Here is a 27,340-nt window from a genome sequence, read left to right as displayed (position 1 = left end):
GTCTCCGTGACAATGGGAACATTGCTATTAATTTTCAATCTCGCTATAAAGAGGATCTTCGGCGCTACAGGTTGAATAGAGCCCTAGCTCTCAAACTCTAGGCGGCGTTCTGCCTTTTCCCGATTTACGTTTACTACGTTACGTCTAGTCTGAGACCATTGTCTTGTCTCCCTTGTAAATACAGCTTTCGAAACATATGGCCCTTATAGCGAGAAAGAATACTTAAAATAAAAAAATACACTTACTGTAGCAGATTTGAATAGATCCATACAGCTATGGGTGCCTCCATCCAACGAAACTGCACTTCCAGAGTAGGCTAGACAGCTAATTAGCACCGTTATCCGTTAAAGTGCTGTAACATGGCGATATGCCCGTGGGGGGACACTAACCCCATACATTTGTATCAATTCAACTTTTTGTTTTCTAGCTGATAAAGATAAATGTCCTTATGCTTCCAAAACTGTACCACGTGTGATGCGTGTTAATGTTCAGACCAGGCATCTGGGCTCTTAAATCTCCCCCTACAAAATACGCCTTTGTCCAATGACTAGTGTAATATAATGCAACTGAGAGTCAAGGGCTAATAGAGCCCTAGATCAACCAAAAAGTGCTCAAATTAACACTGTAACGTGTGTTTATTGCATCTTATCGGGTTTTGTATTGCTTGTAAATGTCATTCTAGAATGCGTATAGAAGCCTACAGCTAAACTATTCTTTGCTACGGTAGTTTACGTCACATGCAGCGCGCAGACACAGTGAGAACAACCCACAGGATAACCCTACCCGCACAGCCAAAGACCGAAAAAAAATGGAAAGCAAAAAACATACCACAGAAAACCAGAATTTGACCCAAAAGATTAAAAATAGGGAGCTCAGAATCGTGAAAAACAGGGCACGAGTTAAATCAAATGTCTGGGATCATTTTGGAGTAATCGTTAACGCTGACAAACAACATGTGGATGGATTCGCAGCATGCAAAAAGTGCAAGCGGGTGTTAGCTTATGACAGCCATAGAACAGGCACTTCCAGCTTGAAAAAACACATAGAGAAATGCACGGTAAGACGTCTATAGATTGCACAGTAGTAAATTGTAGTGCAAAACGTGGAGCTTAAAATGCGCAGCCGGAAGGACAAAGGTGGTTAGCTCGGGTTGTGGCCGTCGGTTCAATTCCACATGGTTCGGGTTGGGGTAGCAGTCTTTCCTAATGGCGGTTTGCAGTCGGGTCCGATAGATCAGTTTGTGCGGTTATGATTTTTATTTTATTTTGGGGGGGATGAAATTGGACTCGTCTATGTGCGTGTGAGACTTAAAATAAAATGCGTGCTATTGTCAAGCAGAATACTTTATTTATTATTTTTAAAATGTTGCTTTTGTATGTGTCGACTATGTGGAGTGGTGAAAACGGTAACCTTTAATCCCAGCACATGCGCAATGAAATGTCGCAGATCCAGACGGCCACCAAAGACTGCAGTTGATAGCTCAAACGATCCTTCCATTACACTAAGAACCAGCAGTTGTGAGATATGGAATGTAGAAGCAGAGACCGTAAAAATATAGAAGTCACACGTGGAGATATTTGAATGACATATCTTCCGAAAGTGTGACATGCAAGCTGTGTGCGGCTGTTCTGAAGCGGACGAGCGGTAGCACAACATCCACGTTGAGACATTTAGAAATGATCTGTCGCTAAGACATATCAAAACGCAGCGAGAACTGATGGCGACCGTTCGAGGTAAGATTCCTGTAAGTGTTTTATTTCATTCTTAGGCAAACTCATTAAAAAAAGTGTGATATCTGGACTGGTCAAAGACAATTTTATCTTCTAGCTCCGCTTGTAAGGCCTAACCGTAATTACTCAGAGGTTGCCATACATTCAGAATGCGTCATTAGTTTTGATCCCAAGTGCAGTTAGTACGGTAAATAGGCGACGTTTGGTCATTCGAGAGGAAGAAGCGTAGTGAAAGGGTTTACGCCGCACGAAATGTGTCCACGAAAATAAGACCACAAGTGGGATTTTTGTATGGAGGTCAGTGAGTGTCGATTTTGGTCAACGAAAGTTGCTTGCTACTTGAGGCGTATTTGATCGAAACGAAGTTTAGTAATGGTTAGGTGCACTGTGTTATTGACTTGTTAATTGTTTACTCCATGTGTAACTCTGTTGTCTGTTCACACTGCTATGCTTTATCTTGGCCAGGTCGCAGTTGCAAATGAGAACTTGTTCTCAACTAGCCTACCTGGTTAAATAAAGGTGAAATAAAAAAAAGTGGACGCACGTGGCAATTTGGAGAGAAACTATCGGAGTTGTGCATCTTGTTCACACGCGGATCTGCCCTCTCATTTGCTAGAATGGTACCACCTGATATTGCCTGTATTCCATATTTGATTATATGTATTTCCATTGTTAGTGGTCACTCGACTATCTTGTCGAAATAATAGAAAATCTTTGGTCACTCACACCAGAGAGGAAGCGAGAGGGTTCATTCCCGTCCAAATCTATCCGCGGGAATACAGCGATAAACCGACTACATTCCCGCCTTTGGGACAACGACTTCCATTGTTAGGGCGGAGACCAAACCATCTCGTCATTATATACAGTATCTGCGCTCACATTCACGCAGCTCTTTTGGTGAAGGTAACCCGTAGGTTACTCTGCTGGTTTGGTTGTTTATTTGTTTTCTTCATTCACAATGTCTACACCAAGTTCATCCAGCTTTGGTTCAGCTGTGTGGCACAGCTTCGACAGAATAGAAGCGGCACTGGCAAAATGTAAACACTGCGACCGGAATATCAGATGTAAAGGAGGTAGCACCAGTGGCATGAAAAGGCATTTAGAGTCTCGGCATCAGGTAAACTGGACCTCCGAAAAGGACTAACGTTACCAGAACAAATTTGAGACATCCGTCTTTTCTGACGCTGTGCTGGTAACCAGACAAAAGCAATGGAGCTATAGATATTGGAGCGCCCAAGAGACCGCAGGTATAAGAGTCGGCACCAAATAGCTATACATGTTCTGATGTTAAGAGCTATATTTGAGACGACCAATGAAGTTCTTGGAGTTATATTATATTAATTCATGACTATCGATTCAATAATCATGCGCACATTTCCGTTACATGGATTTGCGGATATCCGCTTGTAATTCCAGCCGGGGAAAAGTATATATTTTGCTATCTAACTGGTTATTCTTATCGATTTGACCTTCGGTTAAAACCGCACTCTAAATAGTGTTTTTTTAACTTGGCTAGTGCAGCAGAGATCAAAAGGAAATGTTTTGACTAGATAAAAGCTGTCACAACATAAAACGGAAGCGAGGTGACGTGCTCAAAGTAGTACATCTTAGATGTATTTCATTTAATTGATATGTGTATATGTCGGCTTTGCAAAGCAATACTCCGATACAACAACGGCCGCATGTTAAACCACGTCAAATACAAGCACCCAGCCACCGTAACAGAAGCTTTGGGTCGTAAATCAAAAACGACCGTCGGGGTAAAGTAGAGAGCTATTATTATCATCATCCACCATGTTAGTTTGTCCATTGGATATTAGTACATGTTATTAGCGTACCGGTAAAACTGAAATGAAACGTTGTCTCAAATAACCGCCTAACTGTCTCTTTTAATAGTCGACATACCCTAGTTTAACAATTTAAAATAGGCTAAACCAATCCCGGTTTTAAAGGCAAATACAGTTTAGCGGTATTGTTAGGTGACTTTAGGACCATGTGGACGCCTAGAAACAGTAGGCAAGGCTGTTTGTACAGCTAGATGGGTTAGTTGACTACAGGTTCAATGGGCAGAAGTCCTTATTTTGTGTTTCTGGATGGCCAGATTGCTAGCATCAATGAACTCCGTGTGGGGAATAATAGCTTGCTCATTTCTGCCAGTTTTATCTCGTTCTTGATACCATAATATTGCAACATTTCGCTAGCTACGTAACCATCGCTCCCGTGTGGCACAGTAGTCTAAGGCACTGCATCTCAATGCTAGAGAGGTCACTACACACCCTGGTTCGATTGGGAGTCCCATGGGGCGGTGCACAATTGGCCCAGCGTTGTCTGGGTTAGTTTGGCCAGGGTAGGCCGTCATTGTAAATAATAATTTGTTTTCAACTGACTTTCCTAGTTAAATAAATAAAACCAACAACTAACAATGTATATGAGATAAGTGCTCATTGTGCAAGCGTATTTGTTTTCAATAAACATTGGAGACAAAATAAAGTTCACGTGTTTTCGACAATTTAAGCCAACCCCGTCAGTTTTGCCCCATAGTTACTAAACCACCAACTATGGCTGGCTGGCTTTATGGAGAGTAGGGTTCGAGAACTATTTTTCATTGAGATCAGCTATTGTTTTGATTTGTCGCTATGTGACATTTTGCCATTGCGGCGATGATGTCACACCACCAATTTTCCTTGCTGCAGTGACTTTGACTAAGTAACTGCTGTTTGATGTGACATGAATCTAAACTAGTTTTAATCCCGGTGCTGAGCGAGTTCATAGCATCTAATTGTGTGACATGTTGTCGAATGTTAAATCCCATATTGACTGAGGTGAATGAAGCTACAGCAAGGTGATAATGGCTGGAGTCCATTTTGTATGTTTTTGCTGTGCTCTAAATTATATTTGGGGGGGGGGTAGTAAAGTAAATAAAAGGCTCAATAAGCTGCCTGTCTCTAATACGCAGCGGTTGTGTTCAGTGATTGAAGTAAATAAATGCCCGGGCTATTAAAGTTTTACGGGTAGTCTATAAAACCACCCAACAAAATCTTCAGGGACAACATGTACAATTTTAAAACAAAAAACCGCTCAACCACTTGTTTGGTATACATCTGGTGGGCGACGACATACTGAACAAAAATATAAACACCTCATGCAACAATTTTACTGAGATACAGTTCATATAAGTAACTTTTTTTAGGCCCTAATCTATGGATTTCACATGGCTATTCACATGGCTATTCACATGGCTATTCACATGGCTATTCACATGGCTATTCACGTGGCTATTCACGTGGCTATTCACGTGGCTATTCACGTGGCTATTCACGTGGCTATTCACGTGGCTATTCACATGGCTATTCAGGTTTGGTGGTGTGACAAAACAGCACATGTTCGTGGCCTTTCATTGTCCCCACCTGTGTAATGATCATGCTGTTTAATCAGCTTCTCAATAGTCCATCTACCATACAGATGTGGCATATCTTGATAAAGTAGAAATGCTTACTAACAGATGTAAACAAATTTGTGCACAAAAATTGAGAGAAATAAGCTTTTTGTGCGTTTGGAAAAATAGATGTAAAAAATTCAGCTCATCACTTTACATGTTGCATTTTGTATTTGTGTTCAGTGTGTTATGCCCACTAGTGCTTTCTGCTGCATAAATTCACATGGTTAATAGTCAATCTGATTTGGAACATGACATACCATAATGTGTTTTGTTAATGGTTGTGGTATGAATGATTTTTCAGTCGTTGAAGAACAGCAAAACAGAAGCTGCAATAAAGGAAGAGAAGCTGTCCAAGAAGAGCACACATGAGGATGAGGAGCCACACCCTAAAAGAGGGATGTCAAAGTGGGTACTTTAATTTACTTTTACCAGGTTAGTGTCCTTGAGATTAAACATCTATTTTGCAAGAGACCTGGCCAAAATAGCAGCACACAAAACATGTACAACAAAGCACTGCAGTTTAATAATGTCAGTTTACTCATTGGTTTTGGTAGGAGGGGTTCAACTAGGAGTCAACACATTGACAGTGCCCCAATTCAGTGTATCATGGTTATTGGAAGTTTAAACAATGGTAACACGTTTGTGTAGGCCTACTGTATTAGATTGTCAGAGACCATAATCAAATCTGACAGACTAGTTATATATTTAGTTCATATAAAATGTGTGATTTTAGTTTTTTTTTATGGCCAAGCCTTTGCCAGACTGTACATTGTTCTAATGGTTTAACCTTTTTTTAAACTATTTCTGTGTTCTTAATGTTCTTAACATCCCCCAGGCAAGAACCCAATACTTCAGAGGTAGCCTTGACAGAAGGTTGGTTTCTGTTGTTGTATTAAGTTTCAATCCAAGATGTCCCGTATAGTCAAATGTGTGGACTTTCAGATTCTCATAAGAAGAATATTGTGGTTGTCTCTCATATACTGATTATTTTATGCTGTAGGTGGGGCTCCAGAGCAGTTTGAGTTTCAGTATGGACTTGAGGGACCAGCATTTGAGAATGGGGAGGTGAGTTGGGAAAGCGTTGCTCAAATGAGTAAGTTTTCTTTTACTCTTGTAGTTAGCTGCAGTTAGCCTGGGTGCCAGTCCGTTTCTGTTATCATTCAACTTCTTGTCACTCCAGAAATGATGCTTGACATGACAGAGTGGTATGATGGCACAAACCGATCTGGGACCAGGCTAAGCTACAGCACCTTTACTCCTCATTTCTTCTACTCAAACCTCTTCCTTTGTCTGGGCAGTCCTCCAAGAGCCATCTGTCCATCATCAAAGTAGAACAACTGGACTCTCTCCTCCCAGACCAAACAGGTGTGTGGAGGGAGTTGGAACTACAGTGAATGTTTGCACTAAACTAAACAGTGAAGCAAGTGAAAATAATTTGCGGTACCATTTGGACTATGATTGATTTACCTACATATTTACATATCCAATGTACACTTAACAGGAGTTGACTCTTCCCCTTTCTGTTCCATCCCCAGACTCCAGCTGTGGTTCAGGGTCACCTGGGGATTCGGGGCCTCCTGGCTCATCTGGTTCTGGGTCCAATACTAGTCTGGCTTCACAGTTTTTCAAGAAGTGCCACCAGGCAGGCTGCACACAATTCATCTTCTCGGAGTTTGCCTCCCGCCTCAGCATCATCACTGAGAGGATTGCATCCCAGCAGGCCAGCGAGGAAGGTGAGACTGAACATGAGGAATACAAGGACACTAAATGGAATGATACGGCCGACTCCTTATCGATAAAACGTTTTGGTACCGTTGTCGGCTAACTAATCTGGAGCATGCACGTTTTCAAAGTACACTTGTCAACTGTAGTACTGCTCCTTGTTGGACGTGTGCTAGTAATACATTTTCATGTTAGTGTCAGTATAGGGGTATGATTCTCACTTGGGGGTGCGAGAGGTCCCGGGTTCAAATCTCGGATGAGCCCCCAATTGTTACGTACGTCTCCTGGAGGAGGGAACACAACTTCCTGTGGAGTGAAAGAGGTATGTGGGTGTGGGTAACGATGGCAGAGGCAGAGAATATTACCGTTAACAGGGAATTTATATCCTTAACACTGTAAATGTGGGGAAAGGCGGCTGGATGGAACCAAAGCAAAGAAAGTTAGTCCTACCTACCTGCTCTTAACGCCACCTGGCGCGCTAACCAAAATACAGGGGGTGGTCCACACAGGTATTACCTAGTGTGCCTAGACAGTGAATATACTATGGGTATCTGTATACCCGCAGGCCCCTTGCCTAAACACTCCCTAGGTGCCTTCCCCTTCCTCCTGGGAACAAAAACAGATTTACTCATGTAAAGTGAACAATTTCAATAATCAAAAACACTTAAGTCCTTTTGGCATATGTAACCGATGTGAAATGGATAGCTAGTTAGCGGGGTGCGCGCTAATAGCTTTTCAATCGGTGGCGTCACTCACTCTGAGACCTTGAAGTAGTTGTTCCCCTTGCTCTGCAAGGGCAGCGGTTTTTGTGGAGCGATGGGTAACGATGCTTCGTGGGTGTCAGTTGTTGATGTGTGCAGAGGGTCACTGGTTCGAGCCCAGGTAGGGGTGAGGAAAGGGGCGTTAGCTAAACTGTTACACATACCTCAGAAGTTACGGATACAAAATATATTAAAAACAAATTTACCAGACTAACAACCAACACAGGACATACACAGGAACACTGGCTTTTCAAGCTGCAGAAGGAGTTGGTAATTGCAGACAGCTGAATCCCCTGACGAGGGCAGGGTCAGAGCTCCAATCAGCTGCTTGGAATTCAGGAAGCCAGCCTGAAAAACACACATACAAACCCACAACACAGAAACTGGGGAACGTAACAATATTAACCTCAATAATTTCCTGTGTTCACAGATTTCAACCTCACCCTGAAAGTGCTGGAGGCCTCTGGGATGCTGCCAGAGATCTTTACCAAAAGAGATCAAGGTAAAGTATTTTAATATCCCCAAAATGTTTTGCTTGTCAGCAAACAAGTTTTCAAGATGTGAATCTTTCAAAGGGGATGTTTTCTATATTTTGAAAGTTGCATATCTTGAAAAATTGAAAAAAGTAAATCATTTGGGGACGATGTCAACAATGGACTAATGAAACAAATACCAGAAGATAGTTTTGGGGTGGAATTGTCCTTTAAGGACAAAGGACACACTTTGTGGTGCATGGAATAAAGTCCCCATAAGTTAGCTCCTCATCAGGATTCTGGTTCGGAAGTACAAGTAACCTTGCCTGACACCTGAAGAATATCTTCCCGAGCTAATGCCTAGGTGTAACTGATGTGAAACGGCTAGCTTTGTTAGCGGTGCGCGCTAAATAGCGTTTCAATCGGTGACGTCACTTGCTCTGAGACCTTGAAGTAGTGGTTCCCCGCTGCTTTTGTGGAGCGATGGGTAACGATGCTTCGTGGGTGACTGTTGTGTGCAGTGGGTCCCTGGTTCGCGCCCGGGTATGGGCGAGGGGACGGTCTAAAGTTATACTGTTACATAGGCTTTAGCTCGATGGGCTAACATAGTCATGTGGCGTGCAGGAGACCCTCTGGGCTCGTACCCTGATCGGTCACACCCACTGGCCAGTAGTCAGACAGAGCCCAGAGAACTGCTGTCACCTTGATGCCCTGTTTTTATCTCCCTTTTTCCAGAAATGGATAAGAGACTGAGGGAGCTACAGAGAGAGACTGTAGCGGTGAGGACTGCCAGGTCTGCAATGAGAGATGCTTGCGTCATGAGCTTCACCTCATCATGACAGAGCACCGCTGAAGATCAAAGCAGTTTTATAAGGTGTTATAACCAGAGCCTGGGTTTTCTGACAACTTGACTGAACTAGGAAGGTATAGGACCTGGAGTTTTCCCTGGTCCAATCCCCACGTCAGGAAAATCGGGGCCCCTCCTTTTAACCTAAATGTAAATATTTCAAACCTTTTGTATTTGACATTTTTCTACCAATGTTCAAACTTGAACTCTGTGACATTTGAACTCTGTGACATTTGAACTCTGTGACATTTGAACTCTGTGACATTTGAACTCTGTGACATTTGAACTCTGTGACATTTGAACTCTGACATTTGAATGCAGTTTTTCACCCTGGCCACTAACTTGAGTGGCATGTTATACCTTAAATTGGTAATATAATCTTTTGACAGACATTGGTTCTGAGGTTATTGGTGATGTTTTTATGTTAGTAGGTGATCCTTAGTCTCCCCCTCTGTACTGTATGTTATATGCTCACTAACCCTTAACAGACTTACTATATCCTAATATACTGAATGTGCAAATTAGTCAAAAGTTGACGGTTACTATGTCCACTAGTACTAAAAGATAAATTATTTAGAATACACTAATATAGTATACTTGAGAGTAAAGTTGAGACCTGTGATGTTCTGAGAATGAATTAAACTTGTTATGTAAATGGATTGTGATAATTTCAGATTAAAAAATGTCCTGAACTTGATTTTTTACAGAAAATGGTACAAATTACAAGGTTTCTGCACATGCTCTACAGTGGAAAGGGAGAAAACCACTAAGTGGCAAAGATAATTTCTCAGAATGTATTGTTATACCAGGGTTCCCCAACTTTTCTGAGAAAAACATATTTAAACATTTTCATTGTTTAACATAAAACACCCGGAAATGAGCTCTAATTGATTTTAATTTGAATATTTTCCCAACTATTCATAAGCTTAAGAGACACCTGATGGTAACAAAAGTCAGCAAGGTTTGAAATTAACCGCATGGTGGCGGCGGGGTGATGGTACACCATTGCATTTTATCGATGGAAATGACCATGACGAGATCCTTTTAGGGCGTCTTTGACCAACAGATGCAAACCTGTATTCCCAGTCATGTGAAATCCATAGATTAGGACCTAATTTATTTCAATAGACTGATTTCCTCATTAACTTAATTGTTGCGTTTATTTTTGTTAAGTATTAGTTGACGATCCCTGCCGTTTACTGATGGCAATGCACAATGCCCTCTTGCACCCCCCAAGTAGAATGAAAGTAAAACCACGCCGAGACTTGCCTCACAACATTTCTGAAGAAGCGAAACCGGATGCCAACACGGAATTTCTTAGTGGCAGACTGGCGGAGGTTGGCGCGAACAATTTTCTGATTTGGGGGAAGTTGTTGCGAAAGATAATACACGAACACCTGCAGGATGGGTACCGATCAACATGGCAAGAAAGTCCAATGCGTACTTTGTCTAACGTCCGAGGAAAATCGGACAACTGGACCGTTATCAACGAAAGGTTCTATCACCGCTCATCAGAACTGCTTGGTAAGGTTAAAAGCTCTATTGCTGCGACCTGTTATTGAAACTACACGGATAATTTTGCTTTGGTTGAAGATTGTGGTGCTGATAATCATCAATATTTGAATCGGCTGTGTAGTGTTAGGGCGTGCACCCCTTGGGGGCCAGAGGACCGAGTTTGGGAAACACTGAGCGAACAAGCTATGGTGGACAGTGGGGCCGCAGGGTTTCTCAACCCAGAGATGCAACATCGCGAGAGCTCCGGGAACGTTAGCGGAACTTGCCGGTTTCGGAAGGCAATTGGGTGTGTTAGGAAATTCACTCTGCAAAATTGTAATTATTCGCCTATCTCCTCATGCCTTTTGCACACAATGTATATAGACTCTTTTTTTCTTTCTTTTTCTACTATGTTATTGACTTGTTAATTGTTTACTCCATGTGTAACTCTGTGTTGTCAGTTCACACTGCTATGCTTTATCTTGGCCAGGTCGCAGTTGTAAATGAGAACTCGTTCTCAACTAGTTTACCTGGTTAAATAAAGGTGAAATAAATAAATAAAAACTCTAGAGTTAATAACAACTAAATATGTGTGCGCACTGAACGAAAGCTCTTTACGAACGACCAGAGCGCACTCTATAGTGAATTTACTAACACACCCAATTGCCTTCCTAAACCGGTAAGTTCCGCAAACTTCTCAATCCTAAAGCCCATTTTAATTTTTGTAAAAATATATATTTTTTAAACTTAATATCGAAGGAGTCCCTTTGATTTGACAGCGTGCACATGCGCAAGACGACCGTTATGCCTTTGCTAGACAACGTCGCCATGACAATACCTACGAGTGTGATCGAGGGTTTTCTATTGGAGGAGCAGTTTTAGCCCATCTTCATACTGCACTGTTTTTGGTCGGGCTCTATTTGGGCTTGGTTACGATAGGAGACCACTAAGAAGAGACAACCTTTACAAGTTTGATAGGCTGCACGGCTTTGTGGTTTACTTTCCCATTTAAATTCTAAATGCAGTTAGCCCTAGGCAAAGGTCTTCTCTGGCCTGGCTAGGTTGGAGATGTGGGCCAGTTATTTGGGGGTAATACTGAACGATTAACCCGACATATTTAGTTGTTATTAAACAACTAAGTAACGGACGCCGATTAAATTACTTGAATTCCATTTACAGGACAGTATGGGGAGTACAGAGAAAGTTCAAATCAAATTTGTCAAATGCGCCAAAAACAACAAGTGTACCTTACCATGAAATGCATACTTAAAAGCTCTTCTTAATCAACAATGCAGTTTCAAGAAAATAGATTTAAGAAAATAAACTAAAGTAAAACAATAACGAGGCTATATATAACCTTAGGGGTTACCTGTGCCGAGTCAATGTGGTGTCAATGTAAATAGTCCAGGTGGCCATTTGATGATTTGTTCAGCAGTTTTATGGCTTGGAGGTAGAAGGAGCCTTTTGGACCTAGACTTGGAGCTCCAGTACTGCTTGCCATGCAGTAGCAGAGAGAACAGTTTCACTTGGGTGGCTGAAGTCGAACATTTATTTGGTCTTTCCTCTGACACCGACTAGCATAGAGGCCCTGGATGTCAGGAAGCTTGGCCCCAGTGATGTACTGGGCCGTACGCACTACCCTCTGAGGCGCCCTATGGTCGGATGCTGAACAGTTTTACATACCAGGTGTAGATGCAACCTGTCAGGATGCCCTCAATGGTGCAGCTGTAGAACTTTTTGAGTATCTGAGGACCCATGCCAAATGTTTTCAGTCTCCTGAGGGGTAATAGACATTGTCGTGCCCTCTTCACGACTGTCTTGGTGTGTTTTGACCATGATAGTTTGTTGGTGATGTGGACACCAAGGAACTTGAAGCTCTCGACCTGCTCCACTACAGCCCTGTTGATGTTAATGGGGGCCTGTTCGGCCCTCCTTTTTCTGTTGTCCACGATTAGCTCTTTTGTCTTGCTCACATTGAGGGAGAGGTTGTTGTCCTGGCACCACACTTCCAGCCTATAGGCTGTCTCATCGTTGTCGGTGATCAGGCCTACCACCGTTGTGTTGTCAGCAAACTTAATGATGGTGTTTGATTCGTGCTTGGCCACGCAGTTGTGGGTGAACAGGGAGTACAGGAGGGGACTAAGCACGCACCCCTGAGGGGCCCCTGTGCTGAGGATCAGCATGGCAGATGTGTTGTTGCCTCCCCTTACCACCTGGGTGCGGCCTGTCAGGAAGTCCAAGATCCAGTTGCAGAGGGAGGTGTTCAGTCCCAGGGTCTTTATCTTAGTCATGAGCTTTGTGGGCACTATGGTGTTGAACGCTGAGCTATAGTCAATAAACAGGATTCACACATAGGTGTTCCTTTTGTCCAGGTGGGAAAGGGCAGTTTGGAGTACAATTGAGATTGCGTCATCTGTGGATCTGTTGGGGCGGTATGCGAATTGGAGTGGGTCTAGGGTTTCTGGGATGATGGTGTTGATGTGAGCCATGACCAGCCTTTCAAAGCACTTCATGGCTACAAATCAAATTGTATTTGTCACATACACATGGTTAGCAGATGTTAATGCGAGTGTAGCGAAATGCTTGTGCTTCTAGTTCCGACAATGCAGTAATAACCAACAAGTAATCTAGCTAACAATTCCAAAACTACTACCTTATAGACACAAGTGTAAGGGGATAAAGAATATGTACATAAAGATATATGAATGAGTGATGATACAGTAGATGGTATTGAGTGCAGTATATACATATGAGATGAGTATGTAAACAAAGTGGCATAGTTAAAGTGGCTAGTGATACAGTGCCTTGCGAAAGTATTCGGCCCCCTTGAACTTTGCGACCTTTTGCCACATTTCAGGCTTCAAACATAAAGATATAAAACTGTATTTTTTGTGAAGAATCAACAACAAGTGGGACACAATCATGAAGTGGAACGACATTTATTGGATATTTCAAACTTTTTTAACAAATCAAAAACTGAAAAATTGGGCGTGCAAAATTATTCAGCCCCTTTACTTTCAGTGCAGCAAACTCTCCAGAAGTTCAGTGAGGATCTCTGAATGATCCAATGTTGACCTAAATGACTAATGATGATAAATACAATCCACCTGTGTGTAATCAAGTCTCCGTATAAATGCACCTGCACTGTGATAGTCTCAGAGGTCCGTTAAAAGCGCAGAGAGCATCATGAAGAACAAGGAACACACCAGGCAGGTCAGAGATACTGTTGTGAAGAAGTTTAAAGCCGGATTTGGATACAAAAAGATTTCCCAAGCTTTAAACATCCCAAGGAGCACTGTGCAAGCGATAATATTGAAATGGAAGGAGTATCAGACCACTGAAAATCTACCAAGACCTGGCCGTCCCTCTAAAATTTCAGCTCATACAAGGAGAAGACTGATCAGAGATGCAGCCAAGAGGCCCATGATCACTCTGGATGAACTGCAGAGATCTACAGCTGAGGTGGGAGACTCTGTCCATAGGACAACAATCAGTTGTATATTTCACAAATCTGGCCTTTATGGAAGAGTGGCAAGAAGAAAGCCATTTCTTAAAGATAAACAACACTTTTTATGGATAAAGTTTGCCACAAGCCACCTGGGAGACACACCAAACATGTGGAAGAAGGTGCTCTGGTCAGATGAAACCAAAATGGAACTTTTTGGCAACAATGCAAAACGTTATGTTTGGCGTAAAAGCAACACAGCTCATCACCCTGAACGCACCATCCCCACTGTCGAACATAGTGGTGGCAGCATCATGGTTTGGGCCTGCTTTTCTTCAGCAGGGACAGGGAAGATGGTTAAAATTGATGGGAAGATGGATGGAGCCAAATACAGGACCATTCTGGAAGAAAACCTGATGGAGTCTGCAAAAGACCTGAGACTGGGATGGAGATTTGTCTTCCAACAAGACAATGATCCAAAACATAGCAAAATCTACAATTGAATGGTTCAAAAATAAACATATCCAGGTGTTAGAATGGCCAAGTCAAAGTCCAGACCTGAATCCAATCGAGAATCTGTGGAAAGAACTGAAAACTGCTGTTCACAAATGCTCTCCATCCAACCTCACTGAGCTCGAGCTGTTTCGCAAGGAGGAATGGGGAAAAAATTCAGTCTCTCGATGTGCAAAACTGATAGAGACATACCCCAAGCGACTTACAGCTGTAATCGCAGCAAAAGTTGGCGCTACAAAGTATTAACTTAAGGAGGCTGAATAATTTTGCACGCCCAATTTTTCAGTTTTTGATTTGTTAAAAAAGTTTTAAACATCCAATAAATGTTGTTCCACTTCATGATTGTGTCCCACTTGTTGTTGATTCTTCACAAAAAAATACAGTTTTATATCTTTATGTTTGAAGCCTGAAATGTGGCAAAAGGTCGCAAAGTTCAAGGGGGCCGAATACTTTCGCAAAGCACTGTATGTGTATTACATAAAGATGCAGTAGATGATATAGAGTACAGTATATACGTATACATATGAGATGAATAATGTAGGGTATGTAAACATTATATTAGGTAGCATTGTTTAAAGTGGCTAGTGATATACGTGAGTGCGATGGGGCGGTAGTCATTTAAGCAGGTTACTTTGGCGTTCTTGGGCACAGGGACTATGGTGGTCTTCTTGAAACATGTAGGTATTACAGACTCAGTCAGGGAGAGTTTGAACATGTCAGTGAAGACACTTGCCAGTTGGTCCGCTCTTTGAATACACATCCTGGTAATCCTTCTGGCCCCGCGACCTTGGAATGTTGACCTGGCTAAATGTCTTGCTCACATCGGCTACGGAGAGCTGTTTGGCTGCTACTGTCTGAGCAGAGATGAGATGACTTTAAGGAATTCAAAATAATAAAGTAATCAAATAAAAACAAAGTAATATATAAAACTTGAAACATTGTATTATTTCATAGTAATTTCCTAATCTATTTATGTCTACCCCAGGGTTTCCCCACACTCAGTCCTGGGTGTCCCCCAACTGCTCCCCAGTGGCATAGCGGTCTCAGGCACTGCATCTCAGTGCTACATACCCGGGTTTGATCCCTTGCAGTATCACAACTGGCCGTGATCGGGAGTCTCATAGGGCAGTGCACAATTGGCCCAGCATCGCCCGGGTTAGGGGAGGGTTTGGCTGGGGTAGGCTGTCATTTTAAATAAGAATTTGTGCTTAACTGTCTTGCCTAGTTAAATAAAGGTTAAATGTAAAAATGAATTGTGCTGAGCGATTACAGTGCTTTTCTAGGTCGTTTTGGTTAGACCAGAGCTTCCCAAACTCGGTCCTGGGGCCCCCACACAGCTGATTCAAATCACCGACTATGACCGAGTTTGGAAACCCTGCATTAGGGGAAAAATATACTTGTCAGCAGAGCGGAGAGAAAATCCCCCACCCCAAAACATCTTCCCGCTGCCATGCATTCCTTATGAGTTTAGTACAACTATCATACACACTCAGAACCCCCAAAATAACATGCATGGTCGCCCAAAAATAACATCCATTGTTTGTTTGTAAACAATGTAATTGTAAACAAACACTGAATGGCTTCAAAACGTGGTTAAAACTAATGTTGATCTCATGGATGGTCAGTCCTCCCATCCACAGCTCTGTGAATTTGATTGTTTACCTAACATTTAGACCTATTATGTGTTTTATTTGAATTTTGGGGGGAGATATACGTGTTATGTAACCACTCAAATTCATAGATGCAAGGACTGACCATCTATGATAATCCCAGATTGTTGTTTGAATCCTAGATTGCCCCTTTAACTCTCTGCTCTGTGTTGTCTGAATTGCAGCTGTATTCATCCGGGATTATTTGCCAGAATTCGCCAGAGTTTGACGACTTGTTTGGTTTCTCTGTGGAAGACGTCCTTAACGAGTTGAAAAGGGGAAACAGACTGGTGAGGTTATTTTATTGTTTCCTTTGGTTGTTTGAAGGAATTAAGTCTGTTTTCGTCGGATCAACTAGTTATGTATGATGTTTAGTTTAATCTAATGTAGCCATTACAAAACAAACTGTTGCTTACAGTACTTTTTCTCCTCCCCAGATTTGTTACAGATGTAAGAAGAAGGGTGCTACGGTGGGATGTGAGGTGAAGCGCTGTAAGAAGTCCTACCACTACCCCTGCGCTGTGCGAGATGGGGCCCAAAACGTCGATGACCACACAGAAGAGAGGTTTACGTAAGTGCGAGGCACAACGTCTTTTCTTTCTAAACAACTGGGAAATATATTTTTCAACTTCATTGCAAATGAGAGGTGGTTCTCACTTAGCAACTTAAAGGGATGCTTCAGGATTTTGGCAATGAAGCCCTTTCTTTATTTAGTTGAAATTTTGCAGGATGAATTATTTTGAGATGCACCATCTTGTTTTCAAGTGTCCAAATGAAAAAGCAAAACAAATAAACAATAATTATCTACTTCCCCAGAGTCAGATGAACGTGTGGATGCCATTTGTATCTCTCTGCGTGCAGGTGGAAGGAAGTTGCATACTAGGGTTAGCGCGATGCGCGAAACTACCTCTAGCTTCCTTCATACTGGACACAGAGACATAAACATGGTATCCATGAGTTCATCTGACTCTGGGGAAGTAGATAAAGGTCATGACCATGTTATTAAATGGGTAACTATGACTGGCTCTGTGTTTTACAGGTTGTACTGTCTGAAGCATAATCTGCCGATAGCAGGTGAGTTGGCTGGTTCATGCCTGTAGGCTACCAGAGTAACTGTTACTATAGTAGACATCAATGCATTTGTTTATCCCAATATCCTTCTGGTTGTGTTTAGTTGATTTAAATACCTATTCGTCCATCAGGGCAAATCTTCCTGTCTTTGTACACAAACACGCAGCCACTGCCGGTCCAGCTGGCAGTTGCAGCAAAAAGCTGGAAGTTAGAGGTTTTTCTTTCAATTGTTAATGAGGGATGTTTCTGTCTCAACACAGCAACCAATGAAACAGTGAGTAGAGCTTTGTCTACCAACGGTGATACAGACACAACGATGAACAACAATGGAGAAACGTCACCCAAGGTCTGTATTCCGCTGACTGTACTGTAATAACACACATACAGGACCATTGTGGAATGGATCGTTAATAGCTAGGCCTTTATATGCCTGATTACCTGGTCACCATCATTGAACCACATCATCCAGCTAAATTCTGAGAAGCAAAAAGAAATAAATGAATCAATTTCCGTTCCCATTTCCAACTGTTTTGTCTGGTCTGTGAGAGGAAAGAGGAAAGCCTCGGTCTAGAGCACGTCGACAGTGGCATTGTCAAGTGAGTATGAGGAGGCGTTTTTCATTCCAAAACAACATATTTGCTCCTTAATTTCTATCATTAATGTCAGTACAGTGCTTTATTATTTAGTTGTGAGAGCCTGGCATGTCTGTCTTTGTCACTTAGGCTGTATTGTAAAAAGCATAAACAACAGTCGTTGCAGAAAGAGCTGAAAGGTGAGTCATTTGTCTCCATTGACTCACATCAACATAGACTTGACTTCTCCTTTGGTTGCGTTTCCCTGTAGTTTAAAGATCAGATTGATCATGTAGAAATGTATGTTTCAATTGTGAAGGACTTGATGCAGTGGCAGGACCCTCATGTTACCATAGTGACTCCAACATGTCTAGTAAACGACGGCAGAAACAAACACCCAAGGTGTGTATTTATCTGTTGAGAATGGATGTGTCTTCAGTTAACAAAGTCATGGAATATGTTTATGTAATCATATATGATAATATCATAGTGAACCGTAATCTCTTTGCTTTTGCTGTTGGAACAGAGACGGTTGAGCTGCTCTAGCACGTAAGTATGGAATTCATATATGCATGTTGAAGTTGGGTGGTCTGTTTCTTTGATGCTGACCTGCCCTGTTCTGTTTCGCTTTTTGAGTGCATGTACATTTATTAACATTCTTTGCTGTCAAAAAGTGAAATATGTAAATATGTCTCTTTAATTCTCTGGACACTATTTTTCTGAACACTGTGCAAGTTGTTACTTTTTCTGTCACAGACCGGAAGTGAAATCATCAAAAAAGTCCAGAAAGTGGAGCAAGAGTATTCAGAACGATTTCTCAAACTCAGGTTACTTTATTTTTCCAGTAGGCTCCCTTTTCATTATCTTGATTGTTGTCGATTTATATTTATACTGAACAAAAATGTAAATGCAACATACAATCATTTCAAACATTTTACTGAGTTACAGTTCATATGAGGAAATCAGTCAATTGAAATAAGTTCATTAGGCCCTAATCTATGGATTTCACATGACTGGTCAGGGGTGTAGCCATGGGTGGGCCTGGGCCATAGGCCCACCCACTGGGGAGCCAGGCCAGCCAATCACAATGAGTTTTTCCCCACAAAAGGGCTTTATTACAGACAGAAATACTCCTCAGTTTCATCAGCTGTCCGGTGGCTGGTCTCAAACAATCCCACAGGTGATGAAGCCAGATGTGGAGGTCCTGGGCTGGCGTGGTTACATGGGAGCTGAGGTTGTGAGGCCGGTTGGATGTACTGACTAATTCTCTAAAATGACGTTGGAGGGGGCTTATGGTAGAGAATTAACATTAAATTCTCTGGCAACAGCTCTTGTGGACATTCCTGCAGTCAGCGTGCCAATTGCACACTCCCTCAAAACATGCTACAGTGCTACAGAGACGCTTGCTACAATGCTACAGAGACATCTGTGACATTGTGTTGTGACAAAACTGCACATTTTAGTGGCCTTTTATTGTCCCCAGCACAAGCTGCACCTGTGTAATGATCATGCTGTTTAATCAGCTTCTTGATATACCACACCTGTCCGCTGGATGGATTATCTTGGCAAAAAAGAAATGCTCAACAGCAGGGATGGGCTTTATTACAGACAGTAATAAATGTGTGCAAGAAATATGAGAGAAATAAGCTTTTTGTGCGTATGGAACATTTATAGGGTCTTTTATCTCAAGAAACACTTTACATGTTGCATTTATATTTTTGTTCAATATAATAATAATAATAATAATAATATATGCCATTTAGCAGACGCTTTTATCCAAAGCGACTTACAGTCATGTGTGCATACATTTTACATAATATAGTTTTTACAAAGACGAGTGATGCATTGCATTGATTAGTATTTGTGTATGTTCTGCTACAGACGGAGTTGTGAATGGAATTGACATGGAGTTAGCCCCTTTGGAGTCTGATCTAGAAGACAGTGTGTTCTCTGAACACAGGTAATGATGATGGTGCTCCAGTCTGGTATCAATAAAACTACTGTTTAGTCTGATGGGTATGAAAACCCAATCATGACACATGTTATCTTTTCAGTGTTGAGGCGGTTCCTGTGTTGGCCAAATATTCTAGAAGGGGGGGAGGGAGATAACAGTTGCCTGCCTCTGTATTGTACAGTGATGTTAGAAAAATAACATTGTTCTCTTACATCCCAGAAAACATGCTGAGGCTCTCACCAGAGGTAAAACATGTCAGGGTACACGCACACAGCATATTGCCAGCAGGTTTAATATCAAACCTGATAATAACAAAACCACTGTGGTTTTCCTCAGGATGTCAGCCAGAACCTGAACACAGAGACGATAGCGATGGGGACCATACAGTCATAGACTCAGTGAGTTACACAACTCTTGACTATTCTTGTCCAACACTTCCTGTGGCATTACTGTGTCTCTATCCTGGCCCTAAACTATTGGTTTGATCATTACTGTGTCTCTATCCTGGCCCTAAACTATTGGTTTGATCATTACCGTGTCTCTATCCTGGCCCTAAACTATTGGTTTGATCATTACCGTGTCTCTATCCTGGTCCTAAACTATTGGTTTGATCATTACCGTGTCTCTATCCTGGTCCTAAACTATTGGTTTGATCATTACCGTGTCTCTATCCTGGTCCTAAACTATTGGTTTGATCATTACTGTGTCTCTATCCTGGTCCTAAACTATTGGTTTGATCATTACTGTATCTCTATACTGGTCCTAAACTATTGGTTTGATCATTACTGTGTCTCTATCCTGGCCCTAAACTATTGGTTTGATCATTACTGTGTCTCTATCCTGGCCCTAAACTATTGGTTTGATCATTACTGTGTCTCTATCCTGGTCCTAAACTATTGGTTTGATCATTACCGTGTCTCTATCCTGGTCCTAAACTATTGGTTTGATCATTACCGTGTCTCTATCCTGGTCCTAAACTATTGGTTTGATCATTACCGTGTCACTATCCTGGTCCTAAACTATTGGTTTGATCATTACCGTGTCTCTATCCTGGTCCTAAACTATTGGTTTGATCATTACTGTGTCTCTATCCTGGTCCTAAACTATTGGTTTGATCATTACTGTATCTCTATACTGGTCCTAAACTATTGGTTTGATCATTACTGTATCTCTATACTGGATGCTGAGTCTCAGAGTCTGTTGCTGCCTGTGAAGCTGTGTGTGGTGTCTGAAGAACCCTCTCAGGACACAAACCTCTCAGGTAACTACTCACCTTCTACACTCCTTACTAATCCCTACTTATCAGTTTAGTCTTGGAAAGGCTTTGATAAATCAGACATTTTTTGTTCTCTCTCCTCTCAGTGTGCAGTTCTCAGCCGTGTTCTGCGGCTAGTCCTGGTTCACCTGTCCTCTCTGGTCGACAGGGCAGCTCTCTCACACTTGGTCCCATCTCATCTGTCCACTCTGGTCCACTCAATGTCACCAACACACCTACTCGTACCAGTCCACCAGTCTCACCCGTCCCGCCTGATTGCGGTTTCACCCCTGTGTCCTCTCCACACTCTGTATCCAATCATCCCCTGGCTGGGCCCGGAGGCCTGGGTTCACCTATTGGTTCTGGCTCTGACTCTGCAGCCAGCAGAGTGTTCTGGAGAAGGTGTAACAAAGCAGGCTGTACACAGTCCATCTTCACCACCTTCTTCTCTGACATGGTCAGCATCTCCAATAGGATCCTGTCGGATAAGGCCAGTCAGGAGGGTGAGTGGCACGGTTGGGTTGTATAAAATAAAACCAAATGGATCCATGTTGGGAGCATATTATCAGAATCAGTGACTTTGTTTCTCGCTCTCAGATTATGATCTCTCTCTGAGAGTGATGGAGGCTTCTGGAAAATTATCACAGATGCTCTCAGAGCAAGAGAGAGGTGAGAATTGGTGGTTTAATTATTGGTGTACAGGAGTTTTCATAGTGTGAATGTTCAGGCTTATTATTTTAAAGCTTGTGAAATCTAAATCGAATGTATTCTCCCCCTTTGTTCAGAGTTTAAGAAGAAGCAAATGGAGTTACAGAGCGCTACGGAAGCCATAAGGGATGCCAGGTCAGCCCTGAAGAGATAAGCAGCCCTGCCAGATCAACTACAACCCCCATAATCCACCTTCCCTCATTCAGTTCATTGGCATCACAAGATTTTATGGGGTGCATTATGCAGCCATATTGAGAATTTGATTTCACAATAGTTTTCACGTAGATCCACTTTCTTACCTTGTCAATATTATAATCCCCCCCAAAAAGTACTGTTGTTGTTTATACTGTATGTTCAAACTCCGAGACTTAGAACCAATTATGAAACAAGAGGCTGCCATTTTGCTTGCCAGTAACAATCCGTTTTACCTTTAAACAATATATATTTTTATATAAATATATATTTCTATGAATAGATCCCAAAAATTGTTGCTATTGTGTTGATAGCAAGTATACAAAACATTAAGAACACCTTCTCTTTCCATGACAGACTATCCAGGTGAAAGCTATAATCCCTTATTGATGTCACTTGTTAAATCCACTTCAATCAGTGTAGATGAAGGGGAGGAGACAGGTTAAAGAAGGATGTTTTAGCCTTGTGACATGGCTTGTGTATGTGTGCCATTCAGAGGGTGAATGGACATGGCAAACGATTTAAGTGCCTTTAAAAGTGTAACCACCCAAATGACAGCCAGCCAATCATACTGGTTTGTGTCAAGAACTGCAACATTGCTGGGTTTTTCACACTCAAAACACTTTCCCGTGTGTATCAAGAATGGTCAACCACCCAAAGGACAGCCAGCTTTACACTACTGTGGAGTCAACATGGGCCCACATCCCTGTGAAACTCTTCCGACACCTTGTAGAGTCCATGCCCTGATGAATTGAGGCTGTTCTGAGAGCAAAAGGGGGTGCAACTCAATATTGTGTTCCAAATGTTTAGTATACTCAGTGTATATTTGTATGTGAAATTGTTGCATTGCGTAGTACCTCAAAGCATTCATTTCAATCATTTTTATATCCCGGACTGAAATTTTTAACATCTTCTGTACCTAGAACTTCTTATCTACATGTTTAGGGTTTAGGGTTATTCCTAAATCCTATGGGTAGGAACAACTTGCATGTGTCTAATTGCTCAGCCACTTCTTTTAACTGCACTGTTACATGTTTGCACACTTTTTATTCATTCAGTAATAAATGAAGAACCAAACTTGTCTGTGGCAGATTAGAGTTCCCTTATTCCATCTTATTCTGAGGTGATAAACACCACACTTGGATTTGAACCATGAACATTCTGCATGGCAACCGGCATGTTATGCCCTCCACCCTCACTATTACATCATGCTGTAAGCTATGGTCTAAAGTACTTACATAGTTTTTTGTGGTATCTTAACTTTACTATTTATATTTTTTACAACTTTACTACATTCCTAAAGAAAATGTGAAAAAATATACAAGTTGGGCTGTCTGTCCAAGCACAATGCAATCCATGCTCATATTTTGATTGGAATTCAATCATGTTTGTAGACAAGCAGCTTTCAAAGGCAACGTTACCATGTTCCAGGATAAACGCTGCATATGTCGGTTCATTTGGAAACTACTGGATGTCAAGTGCACTATTTTAGCATGGTTTCAGATTGTCTGCCTTTATTAGGCTATTGTGAAAAGAAAGGACATCAACAAGATGACTATTTATTTTTTTGACCCTCACCTGGGGTGTTTTCAGTTGGATTAAACGTTTGCTGCGTTGAGTGACGGTTTGTACGGAAGGAATCCTTTCCCCAAAACGTTCTTCAACGTTCTGGAACAGACTTTGTAGTATGTTTGCTCTGTTTGCTGAGGGTGGCTTGAAGCAATGAGTGACTTATTTAAAAGGGCAGAGGTGCACAAACCCAACTCCCCATTTTCAACTGGTCATTCAGAACATCAACGTTTACCATTTAGTTGAAAACTGCACACTATTTTTCCGTACTGAACGCAGCCCTGGACTCCAACCACTGAACTGTCACTAACCTCTGCCCACTGAGCTTTCATCTAACCCAGGTGTTTCAAATTTCATTCCACGGAGGTCCCAGTGTGTCTGCAGGTTTGAGTTTTTTCCTTTCAATTAAGACCTAGACAACAAGGTGAGGGGAGTTCCTTACCCCTCGTGCCACACAGTTTGGGCACCACTGATCTAACTGATCAAAGGTGTTCTGCCCTTGAGGTAAAGTGGCCTTCAGAACTGGGTCCAATAAGGAACACTCCTGAGCTGGTCAGTGTATTTTTATTGGTTCAGCAGTCTGGGGTCATATTGAGAAAGGCCAACTGGCACTTCATACAATTGGCATAGTCATGTCATAGTCATATAAATAAATGACTGATTGTTGGAATGGAATCGAAACTGGAACCAGACACTCGTCAAAGCAACCCAGCCGTCTCACACTCCGTATGTCAGTAAATACATCTACAAATTATTTTTAATAAGCATCATAAAAATAGGCAATTATAATATTTCTGTACAGCTAAGATACTGTATAGTGCATACATTACTGAAAAGTAACAATACCGCATGTCTGAAATAATCTGTAACATCTTTCGACACAGGCTGAAAATACTGCATCCAATAACTCAGCCAACCCAATGTTCTCCAGGAACTATTTGGTTAGCTAGCTAGCGATTTGTTTTGCCATATTAGTATTGACATGAAATCAGTCAAAACACCTAAAAACAACACGTGGTATAAAACTAGTCAAAACGAACCAGGTAGGATTCCGCCCAAGGCAGCTTCGTGTCATTGTCTCTAGCTAGTTGATCGTTCAGAATCATCACAAAGCACAGACTCATCGATGCGTGCGCAGTATTTTCATAATGTCGGCACAATTGGAAATTACCTTGACATTTTCACGTGGCTCTTCCGCGATATGGATTGAATCCAGCCCTATGACAAGACAAACATTTTATAACCTGAGACCCTCTTCATTTTGGAGCATGGATATCACCAGAGTGATATCTGGCCATAGTGATTAAATACATACTCAATCTCACACACTCTCCCACAACCCACTGCACATCAGGAAGTGCAGATGTGCTCCTCACTTGTCAAGAACAAAATCAATCCACACGTACGATTGGAAGGAACAATGGGAAAATAAAAAAAACTGGCCTTCAGAGACGCAGGATGAAACTACCAAATCGCAGAGGGAGACAGAAGATGATATCCATATCTAACAGGACCTCTGAACAATTGTTTAACAACCCTAATACAGTGGTTAGGGTAGCTTCTTCTGAATGTCCTTTGCCACCAATCTCATGTGCAGTAGACAGACAACCAGAAGCAGGCACTGTGGCTAACACTAAGGCAAATGGTACAGCTGGGTGGCTCTGTATCAGACTGCAGGCCAGGGCCTTGTTAGCGCAGCTTTAACATAGCCCCCCTTGAGGGAGACTGTGGGAGGGGAATCTGCATGGTTCAGTGGTCAGTTCGGGTTCCACAGCAGCTGGCTCTGCAGATGAACTCTTTGAACAGGATGCATTGGATATGCCAGAAGGCCACAGTCTGGTTCACCGCCGTTAGTTGGTGCACACAGACCTTAAAGCAGAACTCCTCCAGATCCGAGAAACACGACAAGGTTAAACAGGAAATAGGATGTTAGCACTCCAACCATCCCACCGGAATAGGAATTCAACCAGAACTCAACTGACCCTAACCCTCCTGGGTCGTGTTCAGTAGGCACGAAATGGAAGAAAACGGTCTGAAACTGGGGGGGGGGGGGGGGGGGGGGGGGTACTAATTAAACATGTCCAATGGCAAACGCTTGTCCTTCTTTGCTACGGTGTTCCCTAGTGAACACGTCTATGGACTAGGCTTGGTAGAAGTTGCACTAATGAACACAACCCTGGAGTGCGCTTGGTAGAAGTTGCTCCTAACCACAGCTACAGGGTGAAATATGATAATGCAGATTGGATGAAGGGTTACCTGTTGCTAGGTGTGGGGGTGGGACTGACCTCTGGGTCGTGGCACACAGCGAGACTCTCTTGATGAGATGGCCTCCAATTGCTCTTAAATACAAGTAAAACTAAATGCATCCTCTTCAACCGATCGCTGCCAGCACCTGCCCGCCTGTCCAGCATCACTACTCTGGACGGCTCTGACTTAGAATACGTGGACAACTACAAATACCTAGGTGTCTGGTTAGACTATAAACTCTCCTTCCAGACTCACATTACGCATCTCCAATCCAAAGTTAAATCTAGAATTGGCTTCCTATTTCGCAACAAAGCATCCTTCACTCATGCTGCCAAACATACCCTTGTAAAACTGACCATCCTACCAATCCTCGACTTCGGCGATGTCATTTACAAAATAGCCTCCAATACCCTACTCAACAAATTGGATGCAGTCTATCACAGTGCAATCCGTTTTGTCACCAAAGCCCCATGTACTACCCACCATTGCGACCTGTACGCTCTCGTTGGCTGGCCATTGCTTCATATTCGTCGCCAAACCCACTGGCTCCATGTCATCTACAAGACCCTGCTAGGTAAAGTCCCCCCCTTATCTCAGCTCGATGGTCTCCATAGCATCACCCACCTGTAGCACGCGCTCTGGCACCGACAGAGATGGCCGCCTCGCTTCGAGTTCCTAGGAAACTAATGCAGTTTTTTTTTTTTTTACGTGTTATTTCTTACATTAGTACCCCAGGTCATCTTAGGTTTCATTACATACAGTCGAGAAGAACTACTGAATATAAGATCAGCGTCAACTCACCATCAGTACGACCAAGAATATGTTTTTCGCGACGCGGATCCTGTGTTCTGCCTTACGAACAGGACAACGGAATGGATCGCATGCAGCGACCCAAAAAAAACGACTCTGAAAAAGAGGGAAACGCAGCGGTCTTCTGGTCAGACTCCGGAGACGAGCACACCGTGCACCACTCCCTAGCATTCTTCTTGCCAATGTCCAGTCTTTAGACAACAAGGTTGATGAAATCCGAGCAAGGGTAGCATTCCAGAGGGACATCAGAGACTGTAACGTTCTGTGCTTCACGGAAACATGGCTCACTGGAGAGACGCTATCCGAAGTGGTGCAGCCAGCTGGTTTCTCCACGCATCGCGCCGACAGAAACAAACACCTTTCTGGTAAGAAGAGGGGCGGGGGCGTATGCCTTATGACTAACGGGACATGGTGTGATGAAAGAAACATACAGGAACTCAAATCCTTCTGTTCACCTGATTTAGAATTCCTCACAATCAAATGTAGACCGCATTACCTACCAAGAGAACTCTCTTCGATTATAATCACAGCCGTATATATCCCCCCCAAGCAGACACATCAATGGCTCTGAACGAACTTTATTTAACTCTTTGCAAACTGGAAACCATTTATCCGGAGGCTGCATTCATTGTAGCTGGGGATTTTAACAACGCTAATCTGAAAACTAGACTCCCTAAATTTTATCAGCATATCGATTGCGCAACCAGGGGTGGAAAAACCTTGAATCATTGTTACTCTAACTTCTGCGACGCATATAAGGCCCTGCCCCGCCCCCCTTTCGGAAAAGCTGACCACGACTCCATTTAGCTGATCCCTGCCTACAGACAGAAACTAAAACTAGAGGCTCCCACGCTGAGGTCTGTCCAACGCTGGTCCGACCAAGCTGACT

General features: G+C 42.5%; 2 protein-coding genes and 1 long non-coding RNA gene across 14 annotated transcripts; 2 read left to right on the top strand and 1 right to left on the bottom strand.

Annotated features, from left to right (window-relative positions):
• Positions 1-619: 619 nt before the first annotated feature.
• LOC124044184 lies at positions 620-9,669 on the top strand. 9 transcript variants are annotated; one of them, XR_006840448.1, is made up of 9 exons: positions 620-1,057; positions 5,471-5,574; positions 6,005-6,042; positions 6,170-6,234; positions 6,468-6,534; positions 6,705-6,902; positions 7,087-7,213; positions 8,083-8,154; positions 8,861-8,914. XR_006840448.1 is itself a non-coding variant. In XM_046363703.1 (8 exons), exons 1-8 carry the CDS (start codon positions 809-811, stop codon positions 8,962-8,964), a joined length of 897 nt encoding a protein of 298 aa, XP_046219659.1. In that variant the 5' UTR covers positions 706-808; the 3' UTR covers positions 8,965-9,669. The 9 variants fall into 9 exon arrangements, 7 of the variants coding, with proteins under 7 accessions (XP_046219659.1, XP_046219663.1, XP_046219665.1 ...); XR_006840447.1 differs by having other exon boundaries at positions 7,087-8,154; positions 8,861-8,938; XM_046363703.1 differs by lacking the exon at positions 7,087-7,213 and having other exon boundaries at positions 706-1,057; positions 8,861-9,669.
• Positions 5,270-7,694, bottom strand: LOC124044185. Its single transcript, XR_006840449.1, has 4 exons — positions 7,648-7,694; positions 7,346-7,497; positions 7,113-7,197; positions 5,270-6,908 (listed from the first exon to the last, which is right to left on the bottom strand). It is a non-coding gene; the product is annotated as an uncharacterized LOC124044185 (long non-coding RNA).
• Positions 9,670-10,241: 572 nt separating the features above from the next.
• On the top strand, positions 10,242-22,906 carry LOC124044182 (PHD finger protein 11-like). Of its 4 annotated transcripts, none has more exons than XM_046363702.1 (16): positions 10,242-10,496; positions 16,259-16,363; positions 16,511-16,644; positions 17,113-17,147; positions 17,405-17,490; positions 17,895-17,916; positions 18,036-18,118; positions 18,243-18,265; positions 18,473-18,543; positions 19,598-19,676; positions 19,890-19,915; positions 20,007-20,068; positions 20,865-20,931; positions 21,033-21,428; positions 21,523-21,594; positions 21,711-22,906. In XM_046363702.1, the coding sequence occupies exons 1-16, from the start codon at positions 10,377-10,379 to the stop codon at positions 21,785-21,787; spliced, it is 1,458 nt and encodes a 485-aa protein (XP_046219658.1). In that variant the 5' UTR covers positions 10,242-10,376; the 3' UTR covers positions 21,788-22,906. The 4 variants fall into 4 exon arrangements, with proteins under 4 accessions (XP_046219658.1, XP_046219657.1, XP_046219656.1 ...); XM_046363701.1 differs by having other exon boundaries at positions 20,859-20,931; XM_046363700.1 differs by having other exon boundaries at positions 10,243-10,496; positions 17,904-17,916; positions 20,850-20,931.
• The last annotated feature ends 4,434 nt before the right edge of the window (positions 22,907-27,340 follow it).

Source organism: Oncorhynchus gorbuscha, linkage group LG09, assembly GCF_021184085.1.
Source record: "Oncorhynchus gorbuscha isolate QuinsamMale2020 ecotype Even-year linkage group LG09, OgorEven_v1.0, whole genome shotgun sequence".
NCBI lineage: Eukaryota > Metazoa > Chordata > Actinopteri > Salmoniformes > Salmonidae > Oncorhynchus > Oncorhynchus gorbuscha.
Note: the sequence above shows the minus strand (reverse complement) of the source record. Positions and strands in the feature narration are given on the sequence as shown.

Coding starts and splice junctions, on each gene's coding strand:
- LOC124044184 (XM_046363703.1), top strand. CDS start 809: ATGGAAAGCAAAAAACATACCACAGAAAACCAGAATTTGACCCAAAAG. Junction 6,043..6,169: donor AGAGGTAGCCTTGACAGAAG/GTTGGTTTCTGT, acceptor TTTATGCTGTAG/GTGGGGCTCCAGAGCAGTTT. Junction 8,155..8,860: donor CTTTACCAAAAGAGATCAAG/GTAAAGTATTTT, acceptor CCCTTTTTCCAG/AAATGGATAAGAGACTGAGG.
- LOC124044182 (XM_046363699.1), top strand. CDS start 10,377: ATGGGTACCGATCAACATGGCAAGAAAGTCCAATGCGTACTTTGTCTA. Junction 16,645..17,112: donor CACACAGAAGAGAGGTTTAC/GTAAGTGCGAGG, acceptor TGTGTTTTACAG/GTTGTACTGTCTGAAGCATA. Junction 17,148..17,404: donor GCATAATCTGCCGATAGCAG/GTGAGTTGGCTG, acceptor GTCTCAACACAG/CAACCAATGAAACAGTGAGT.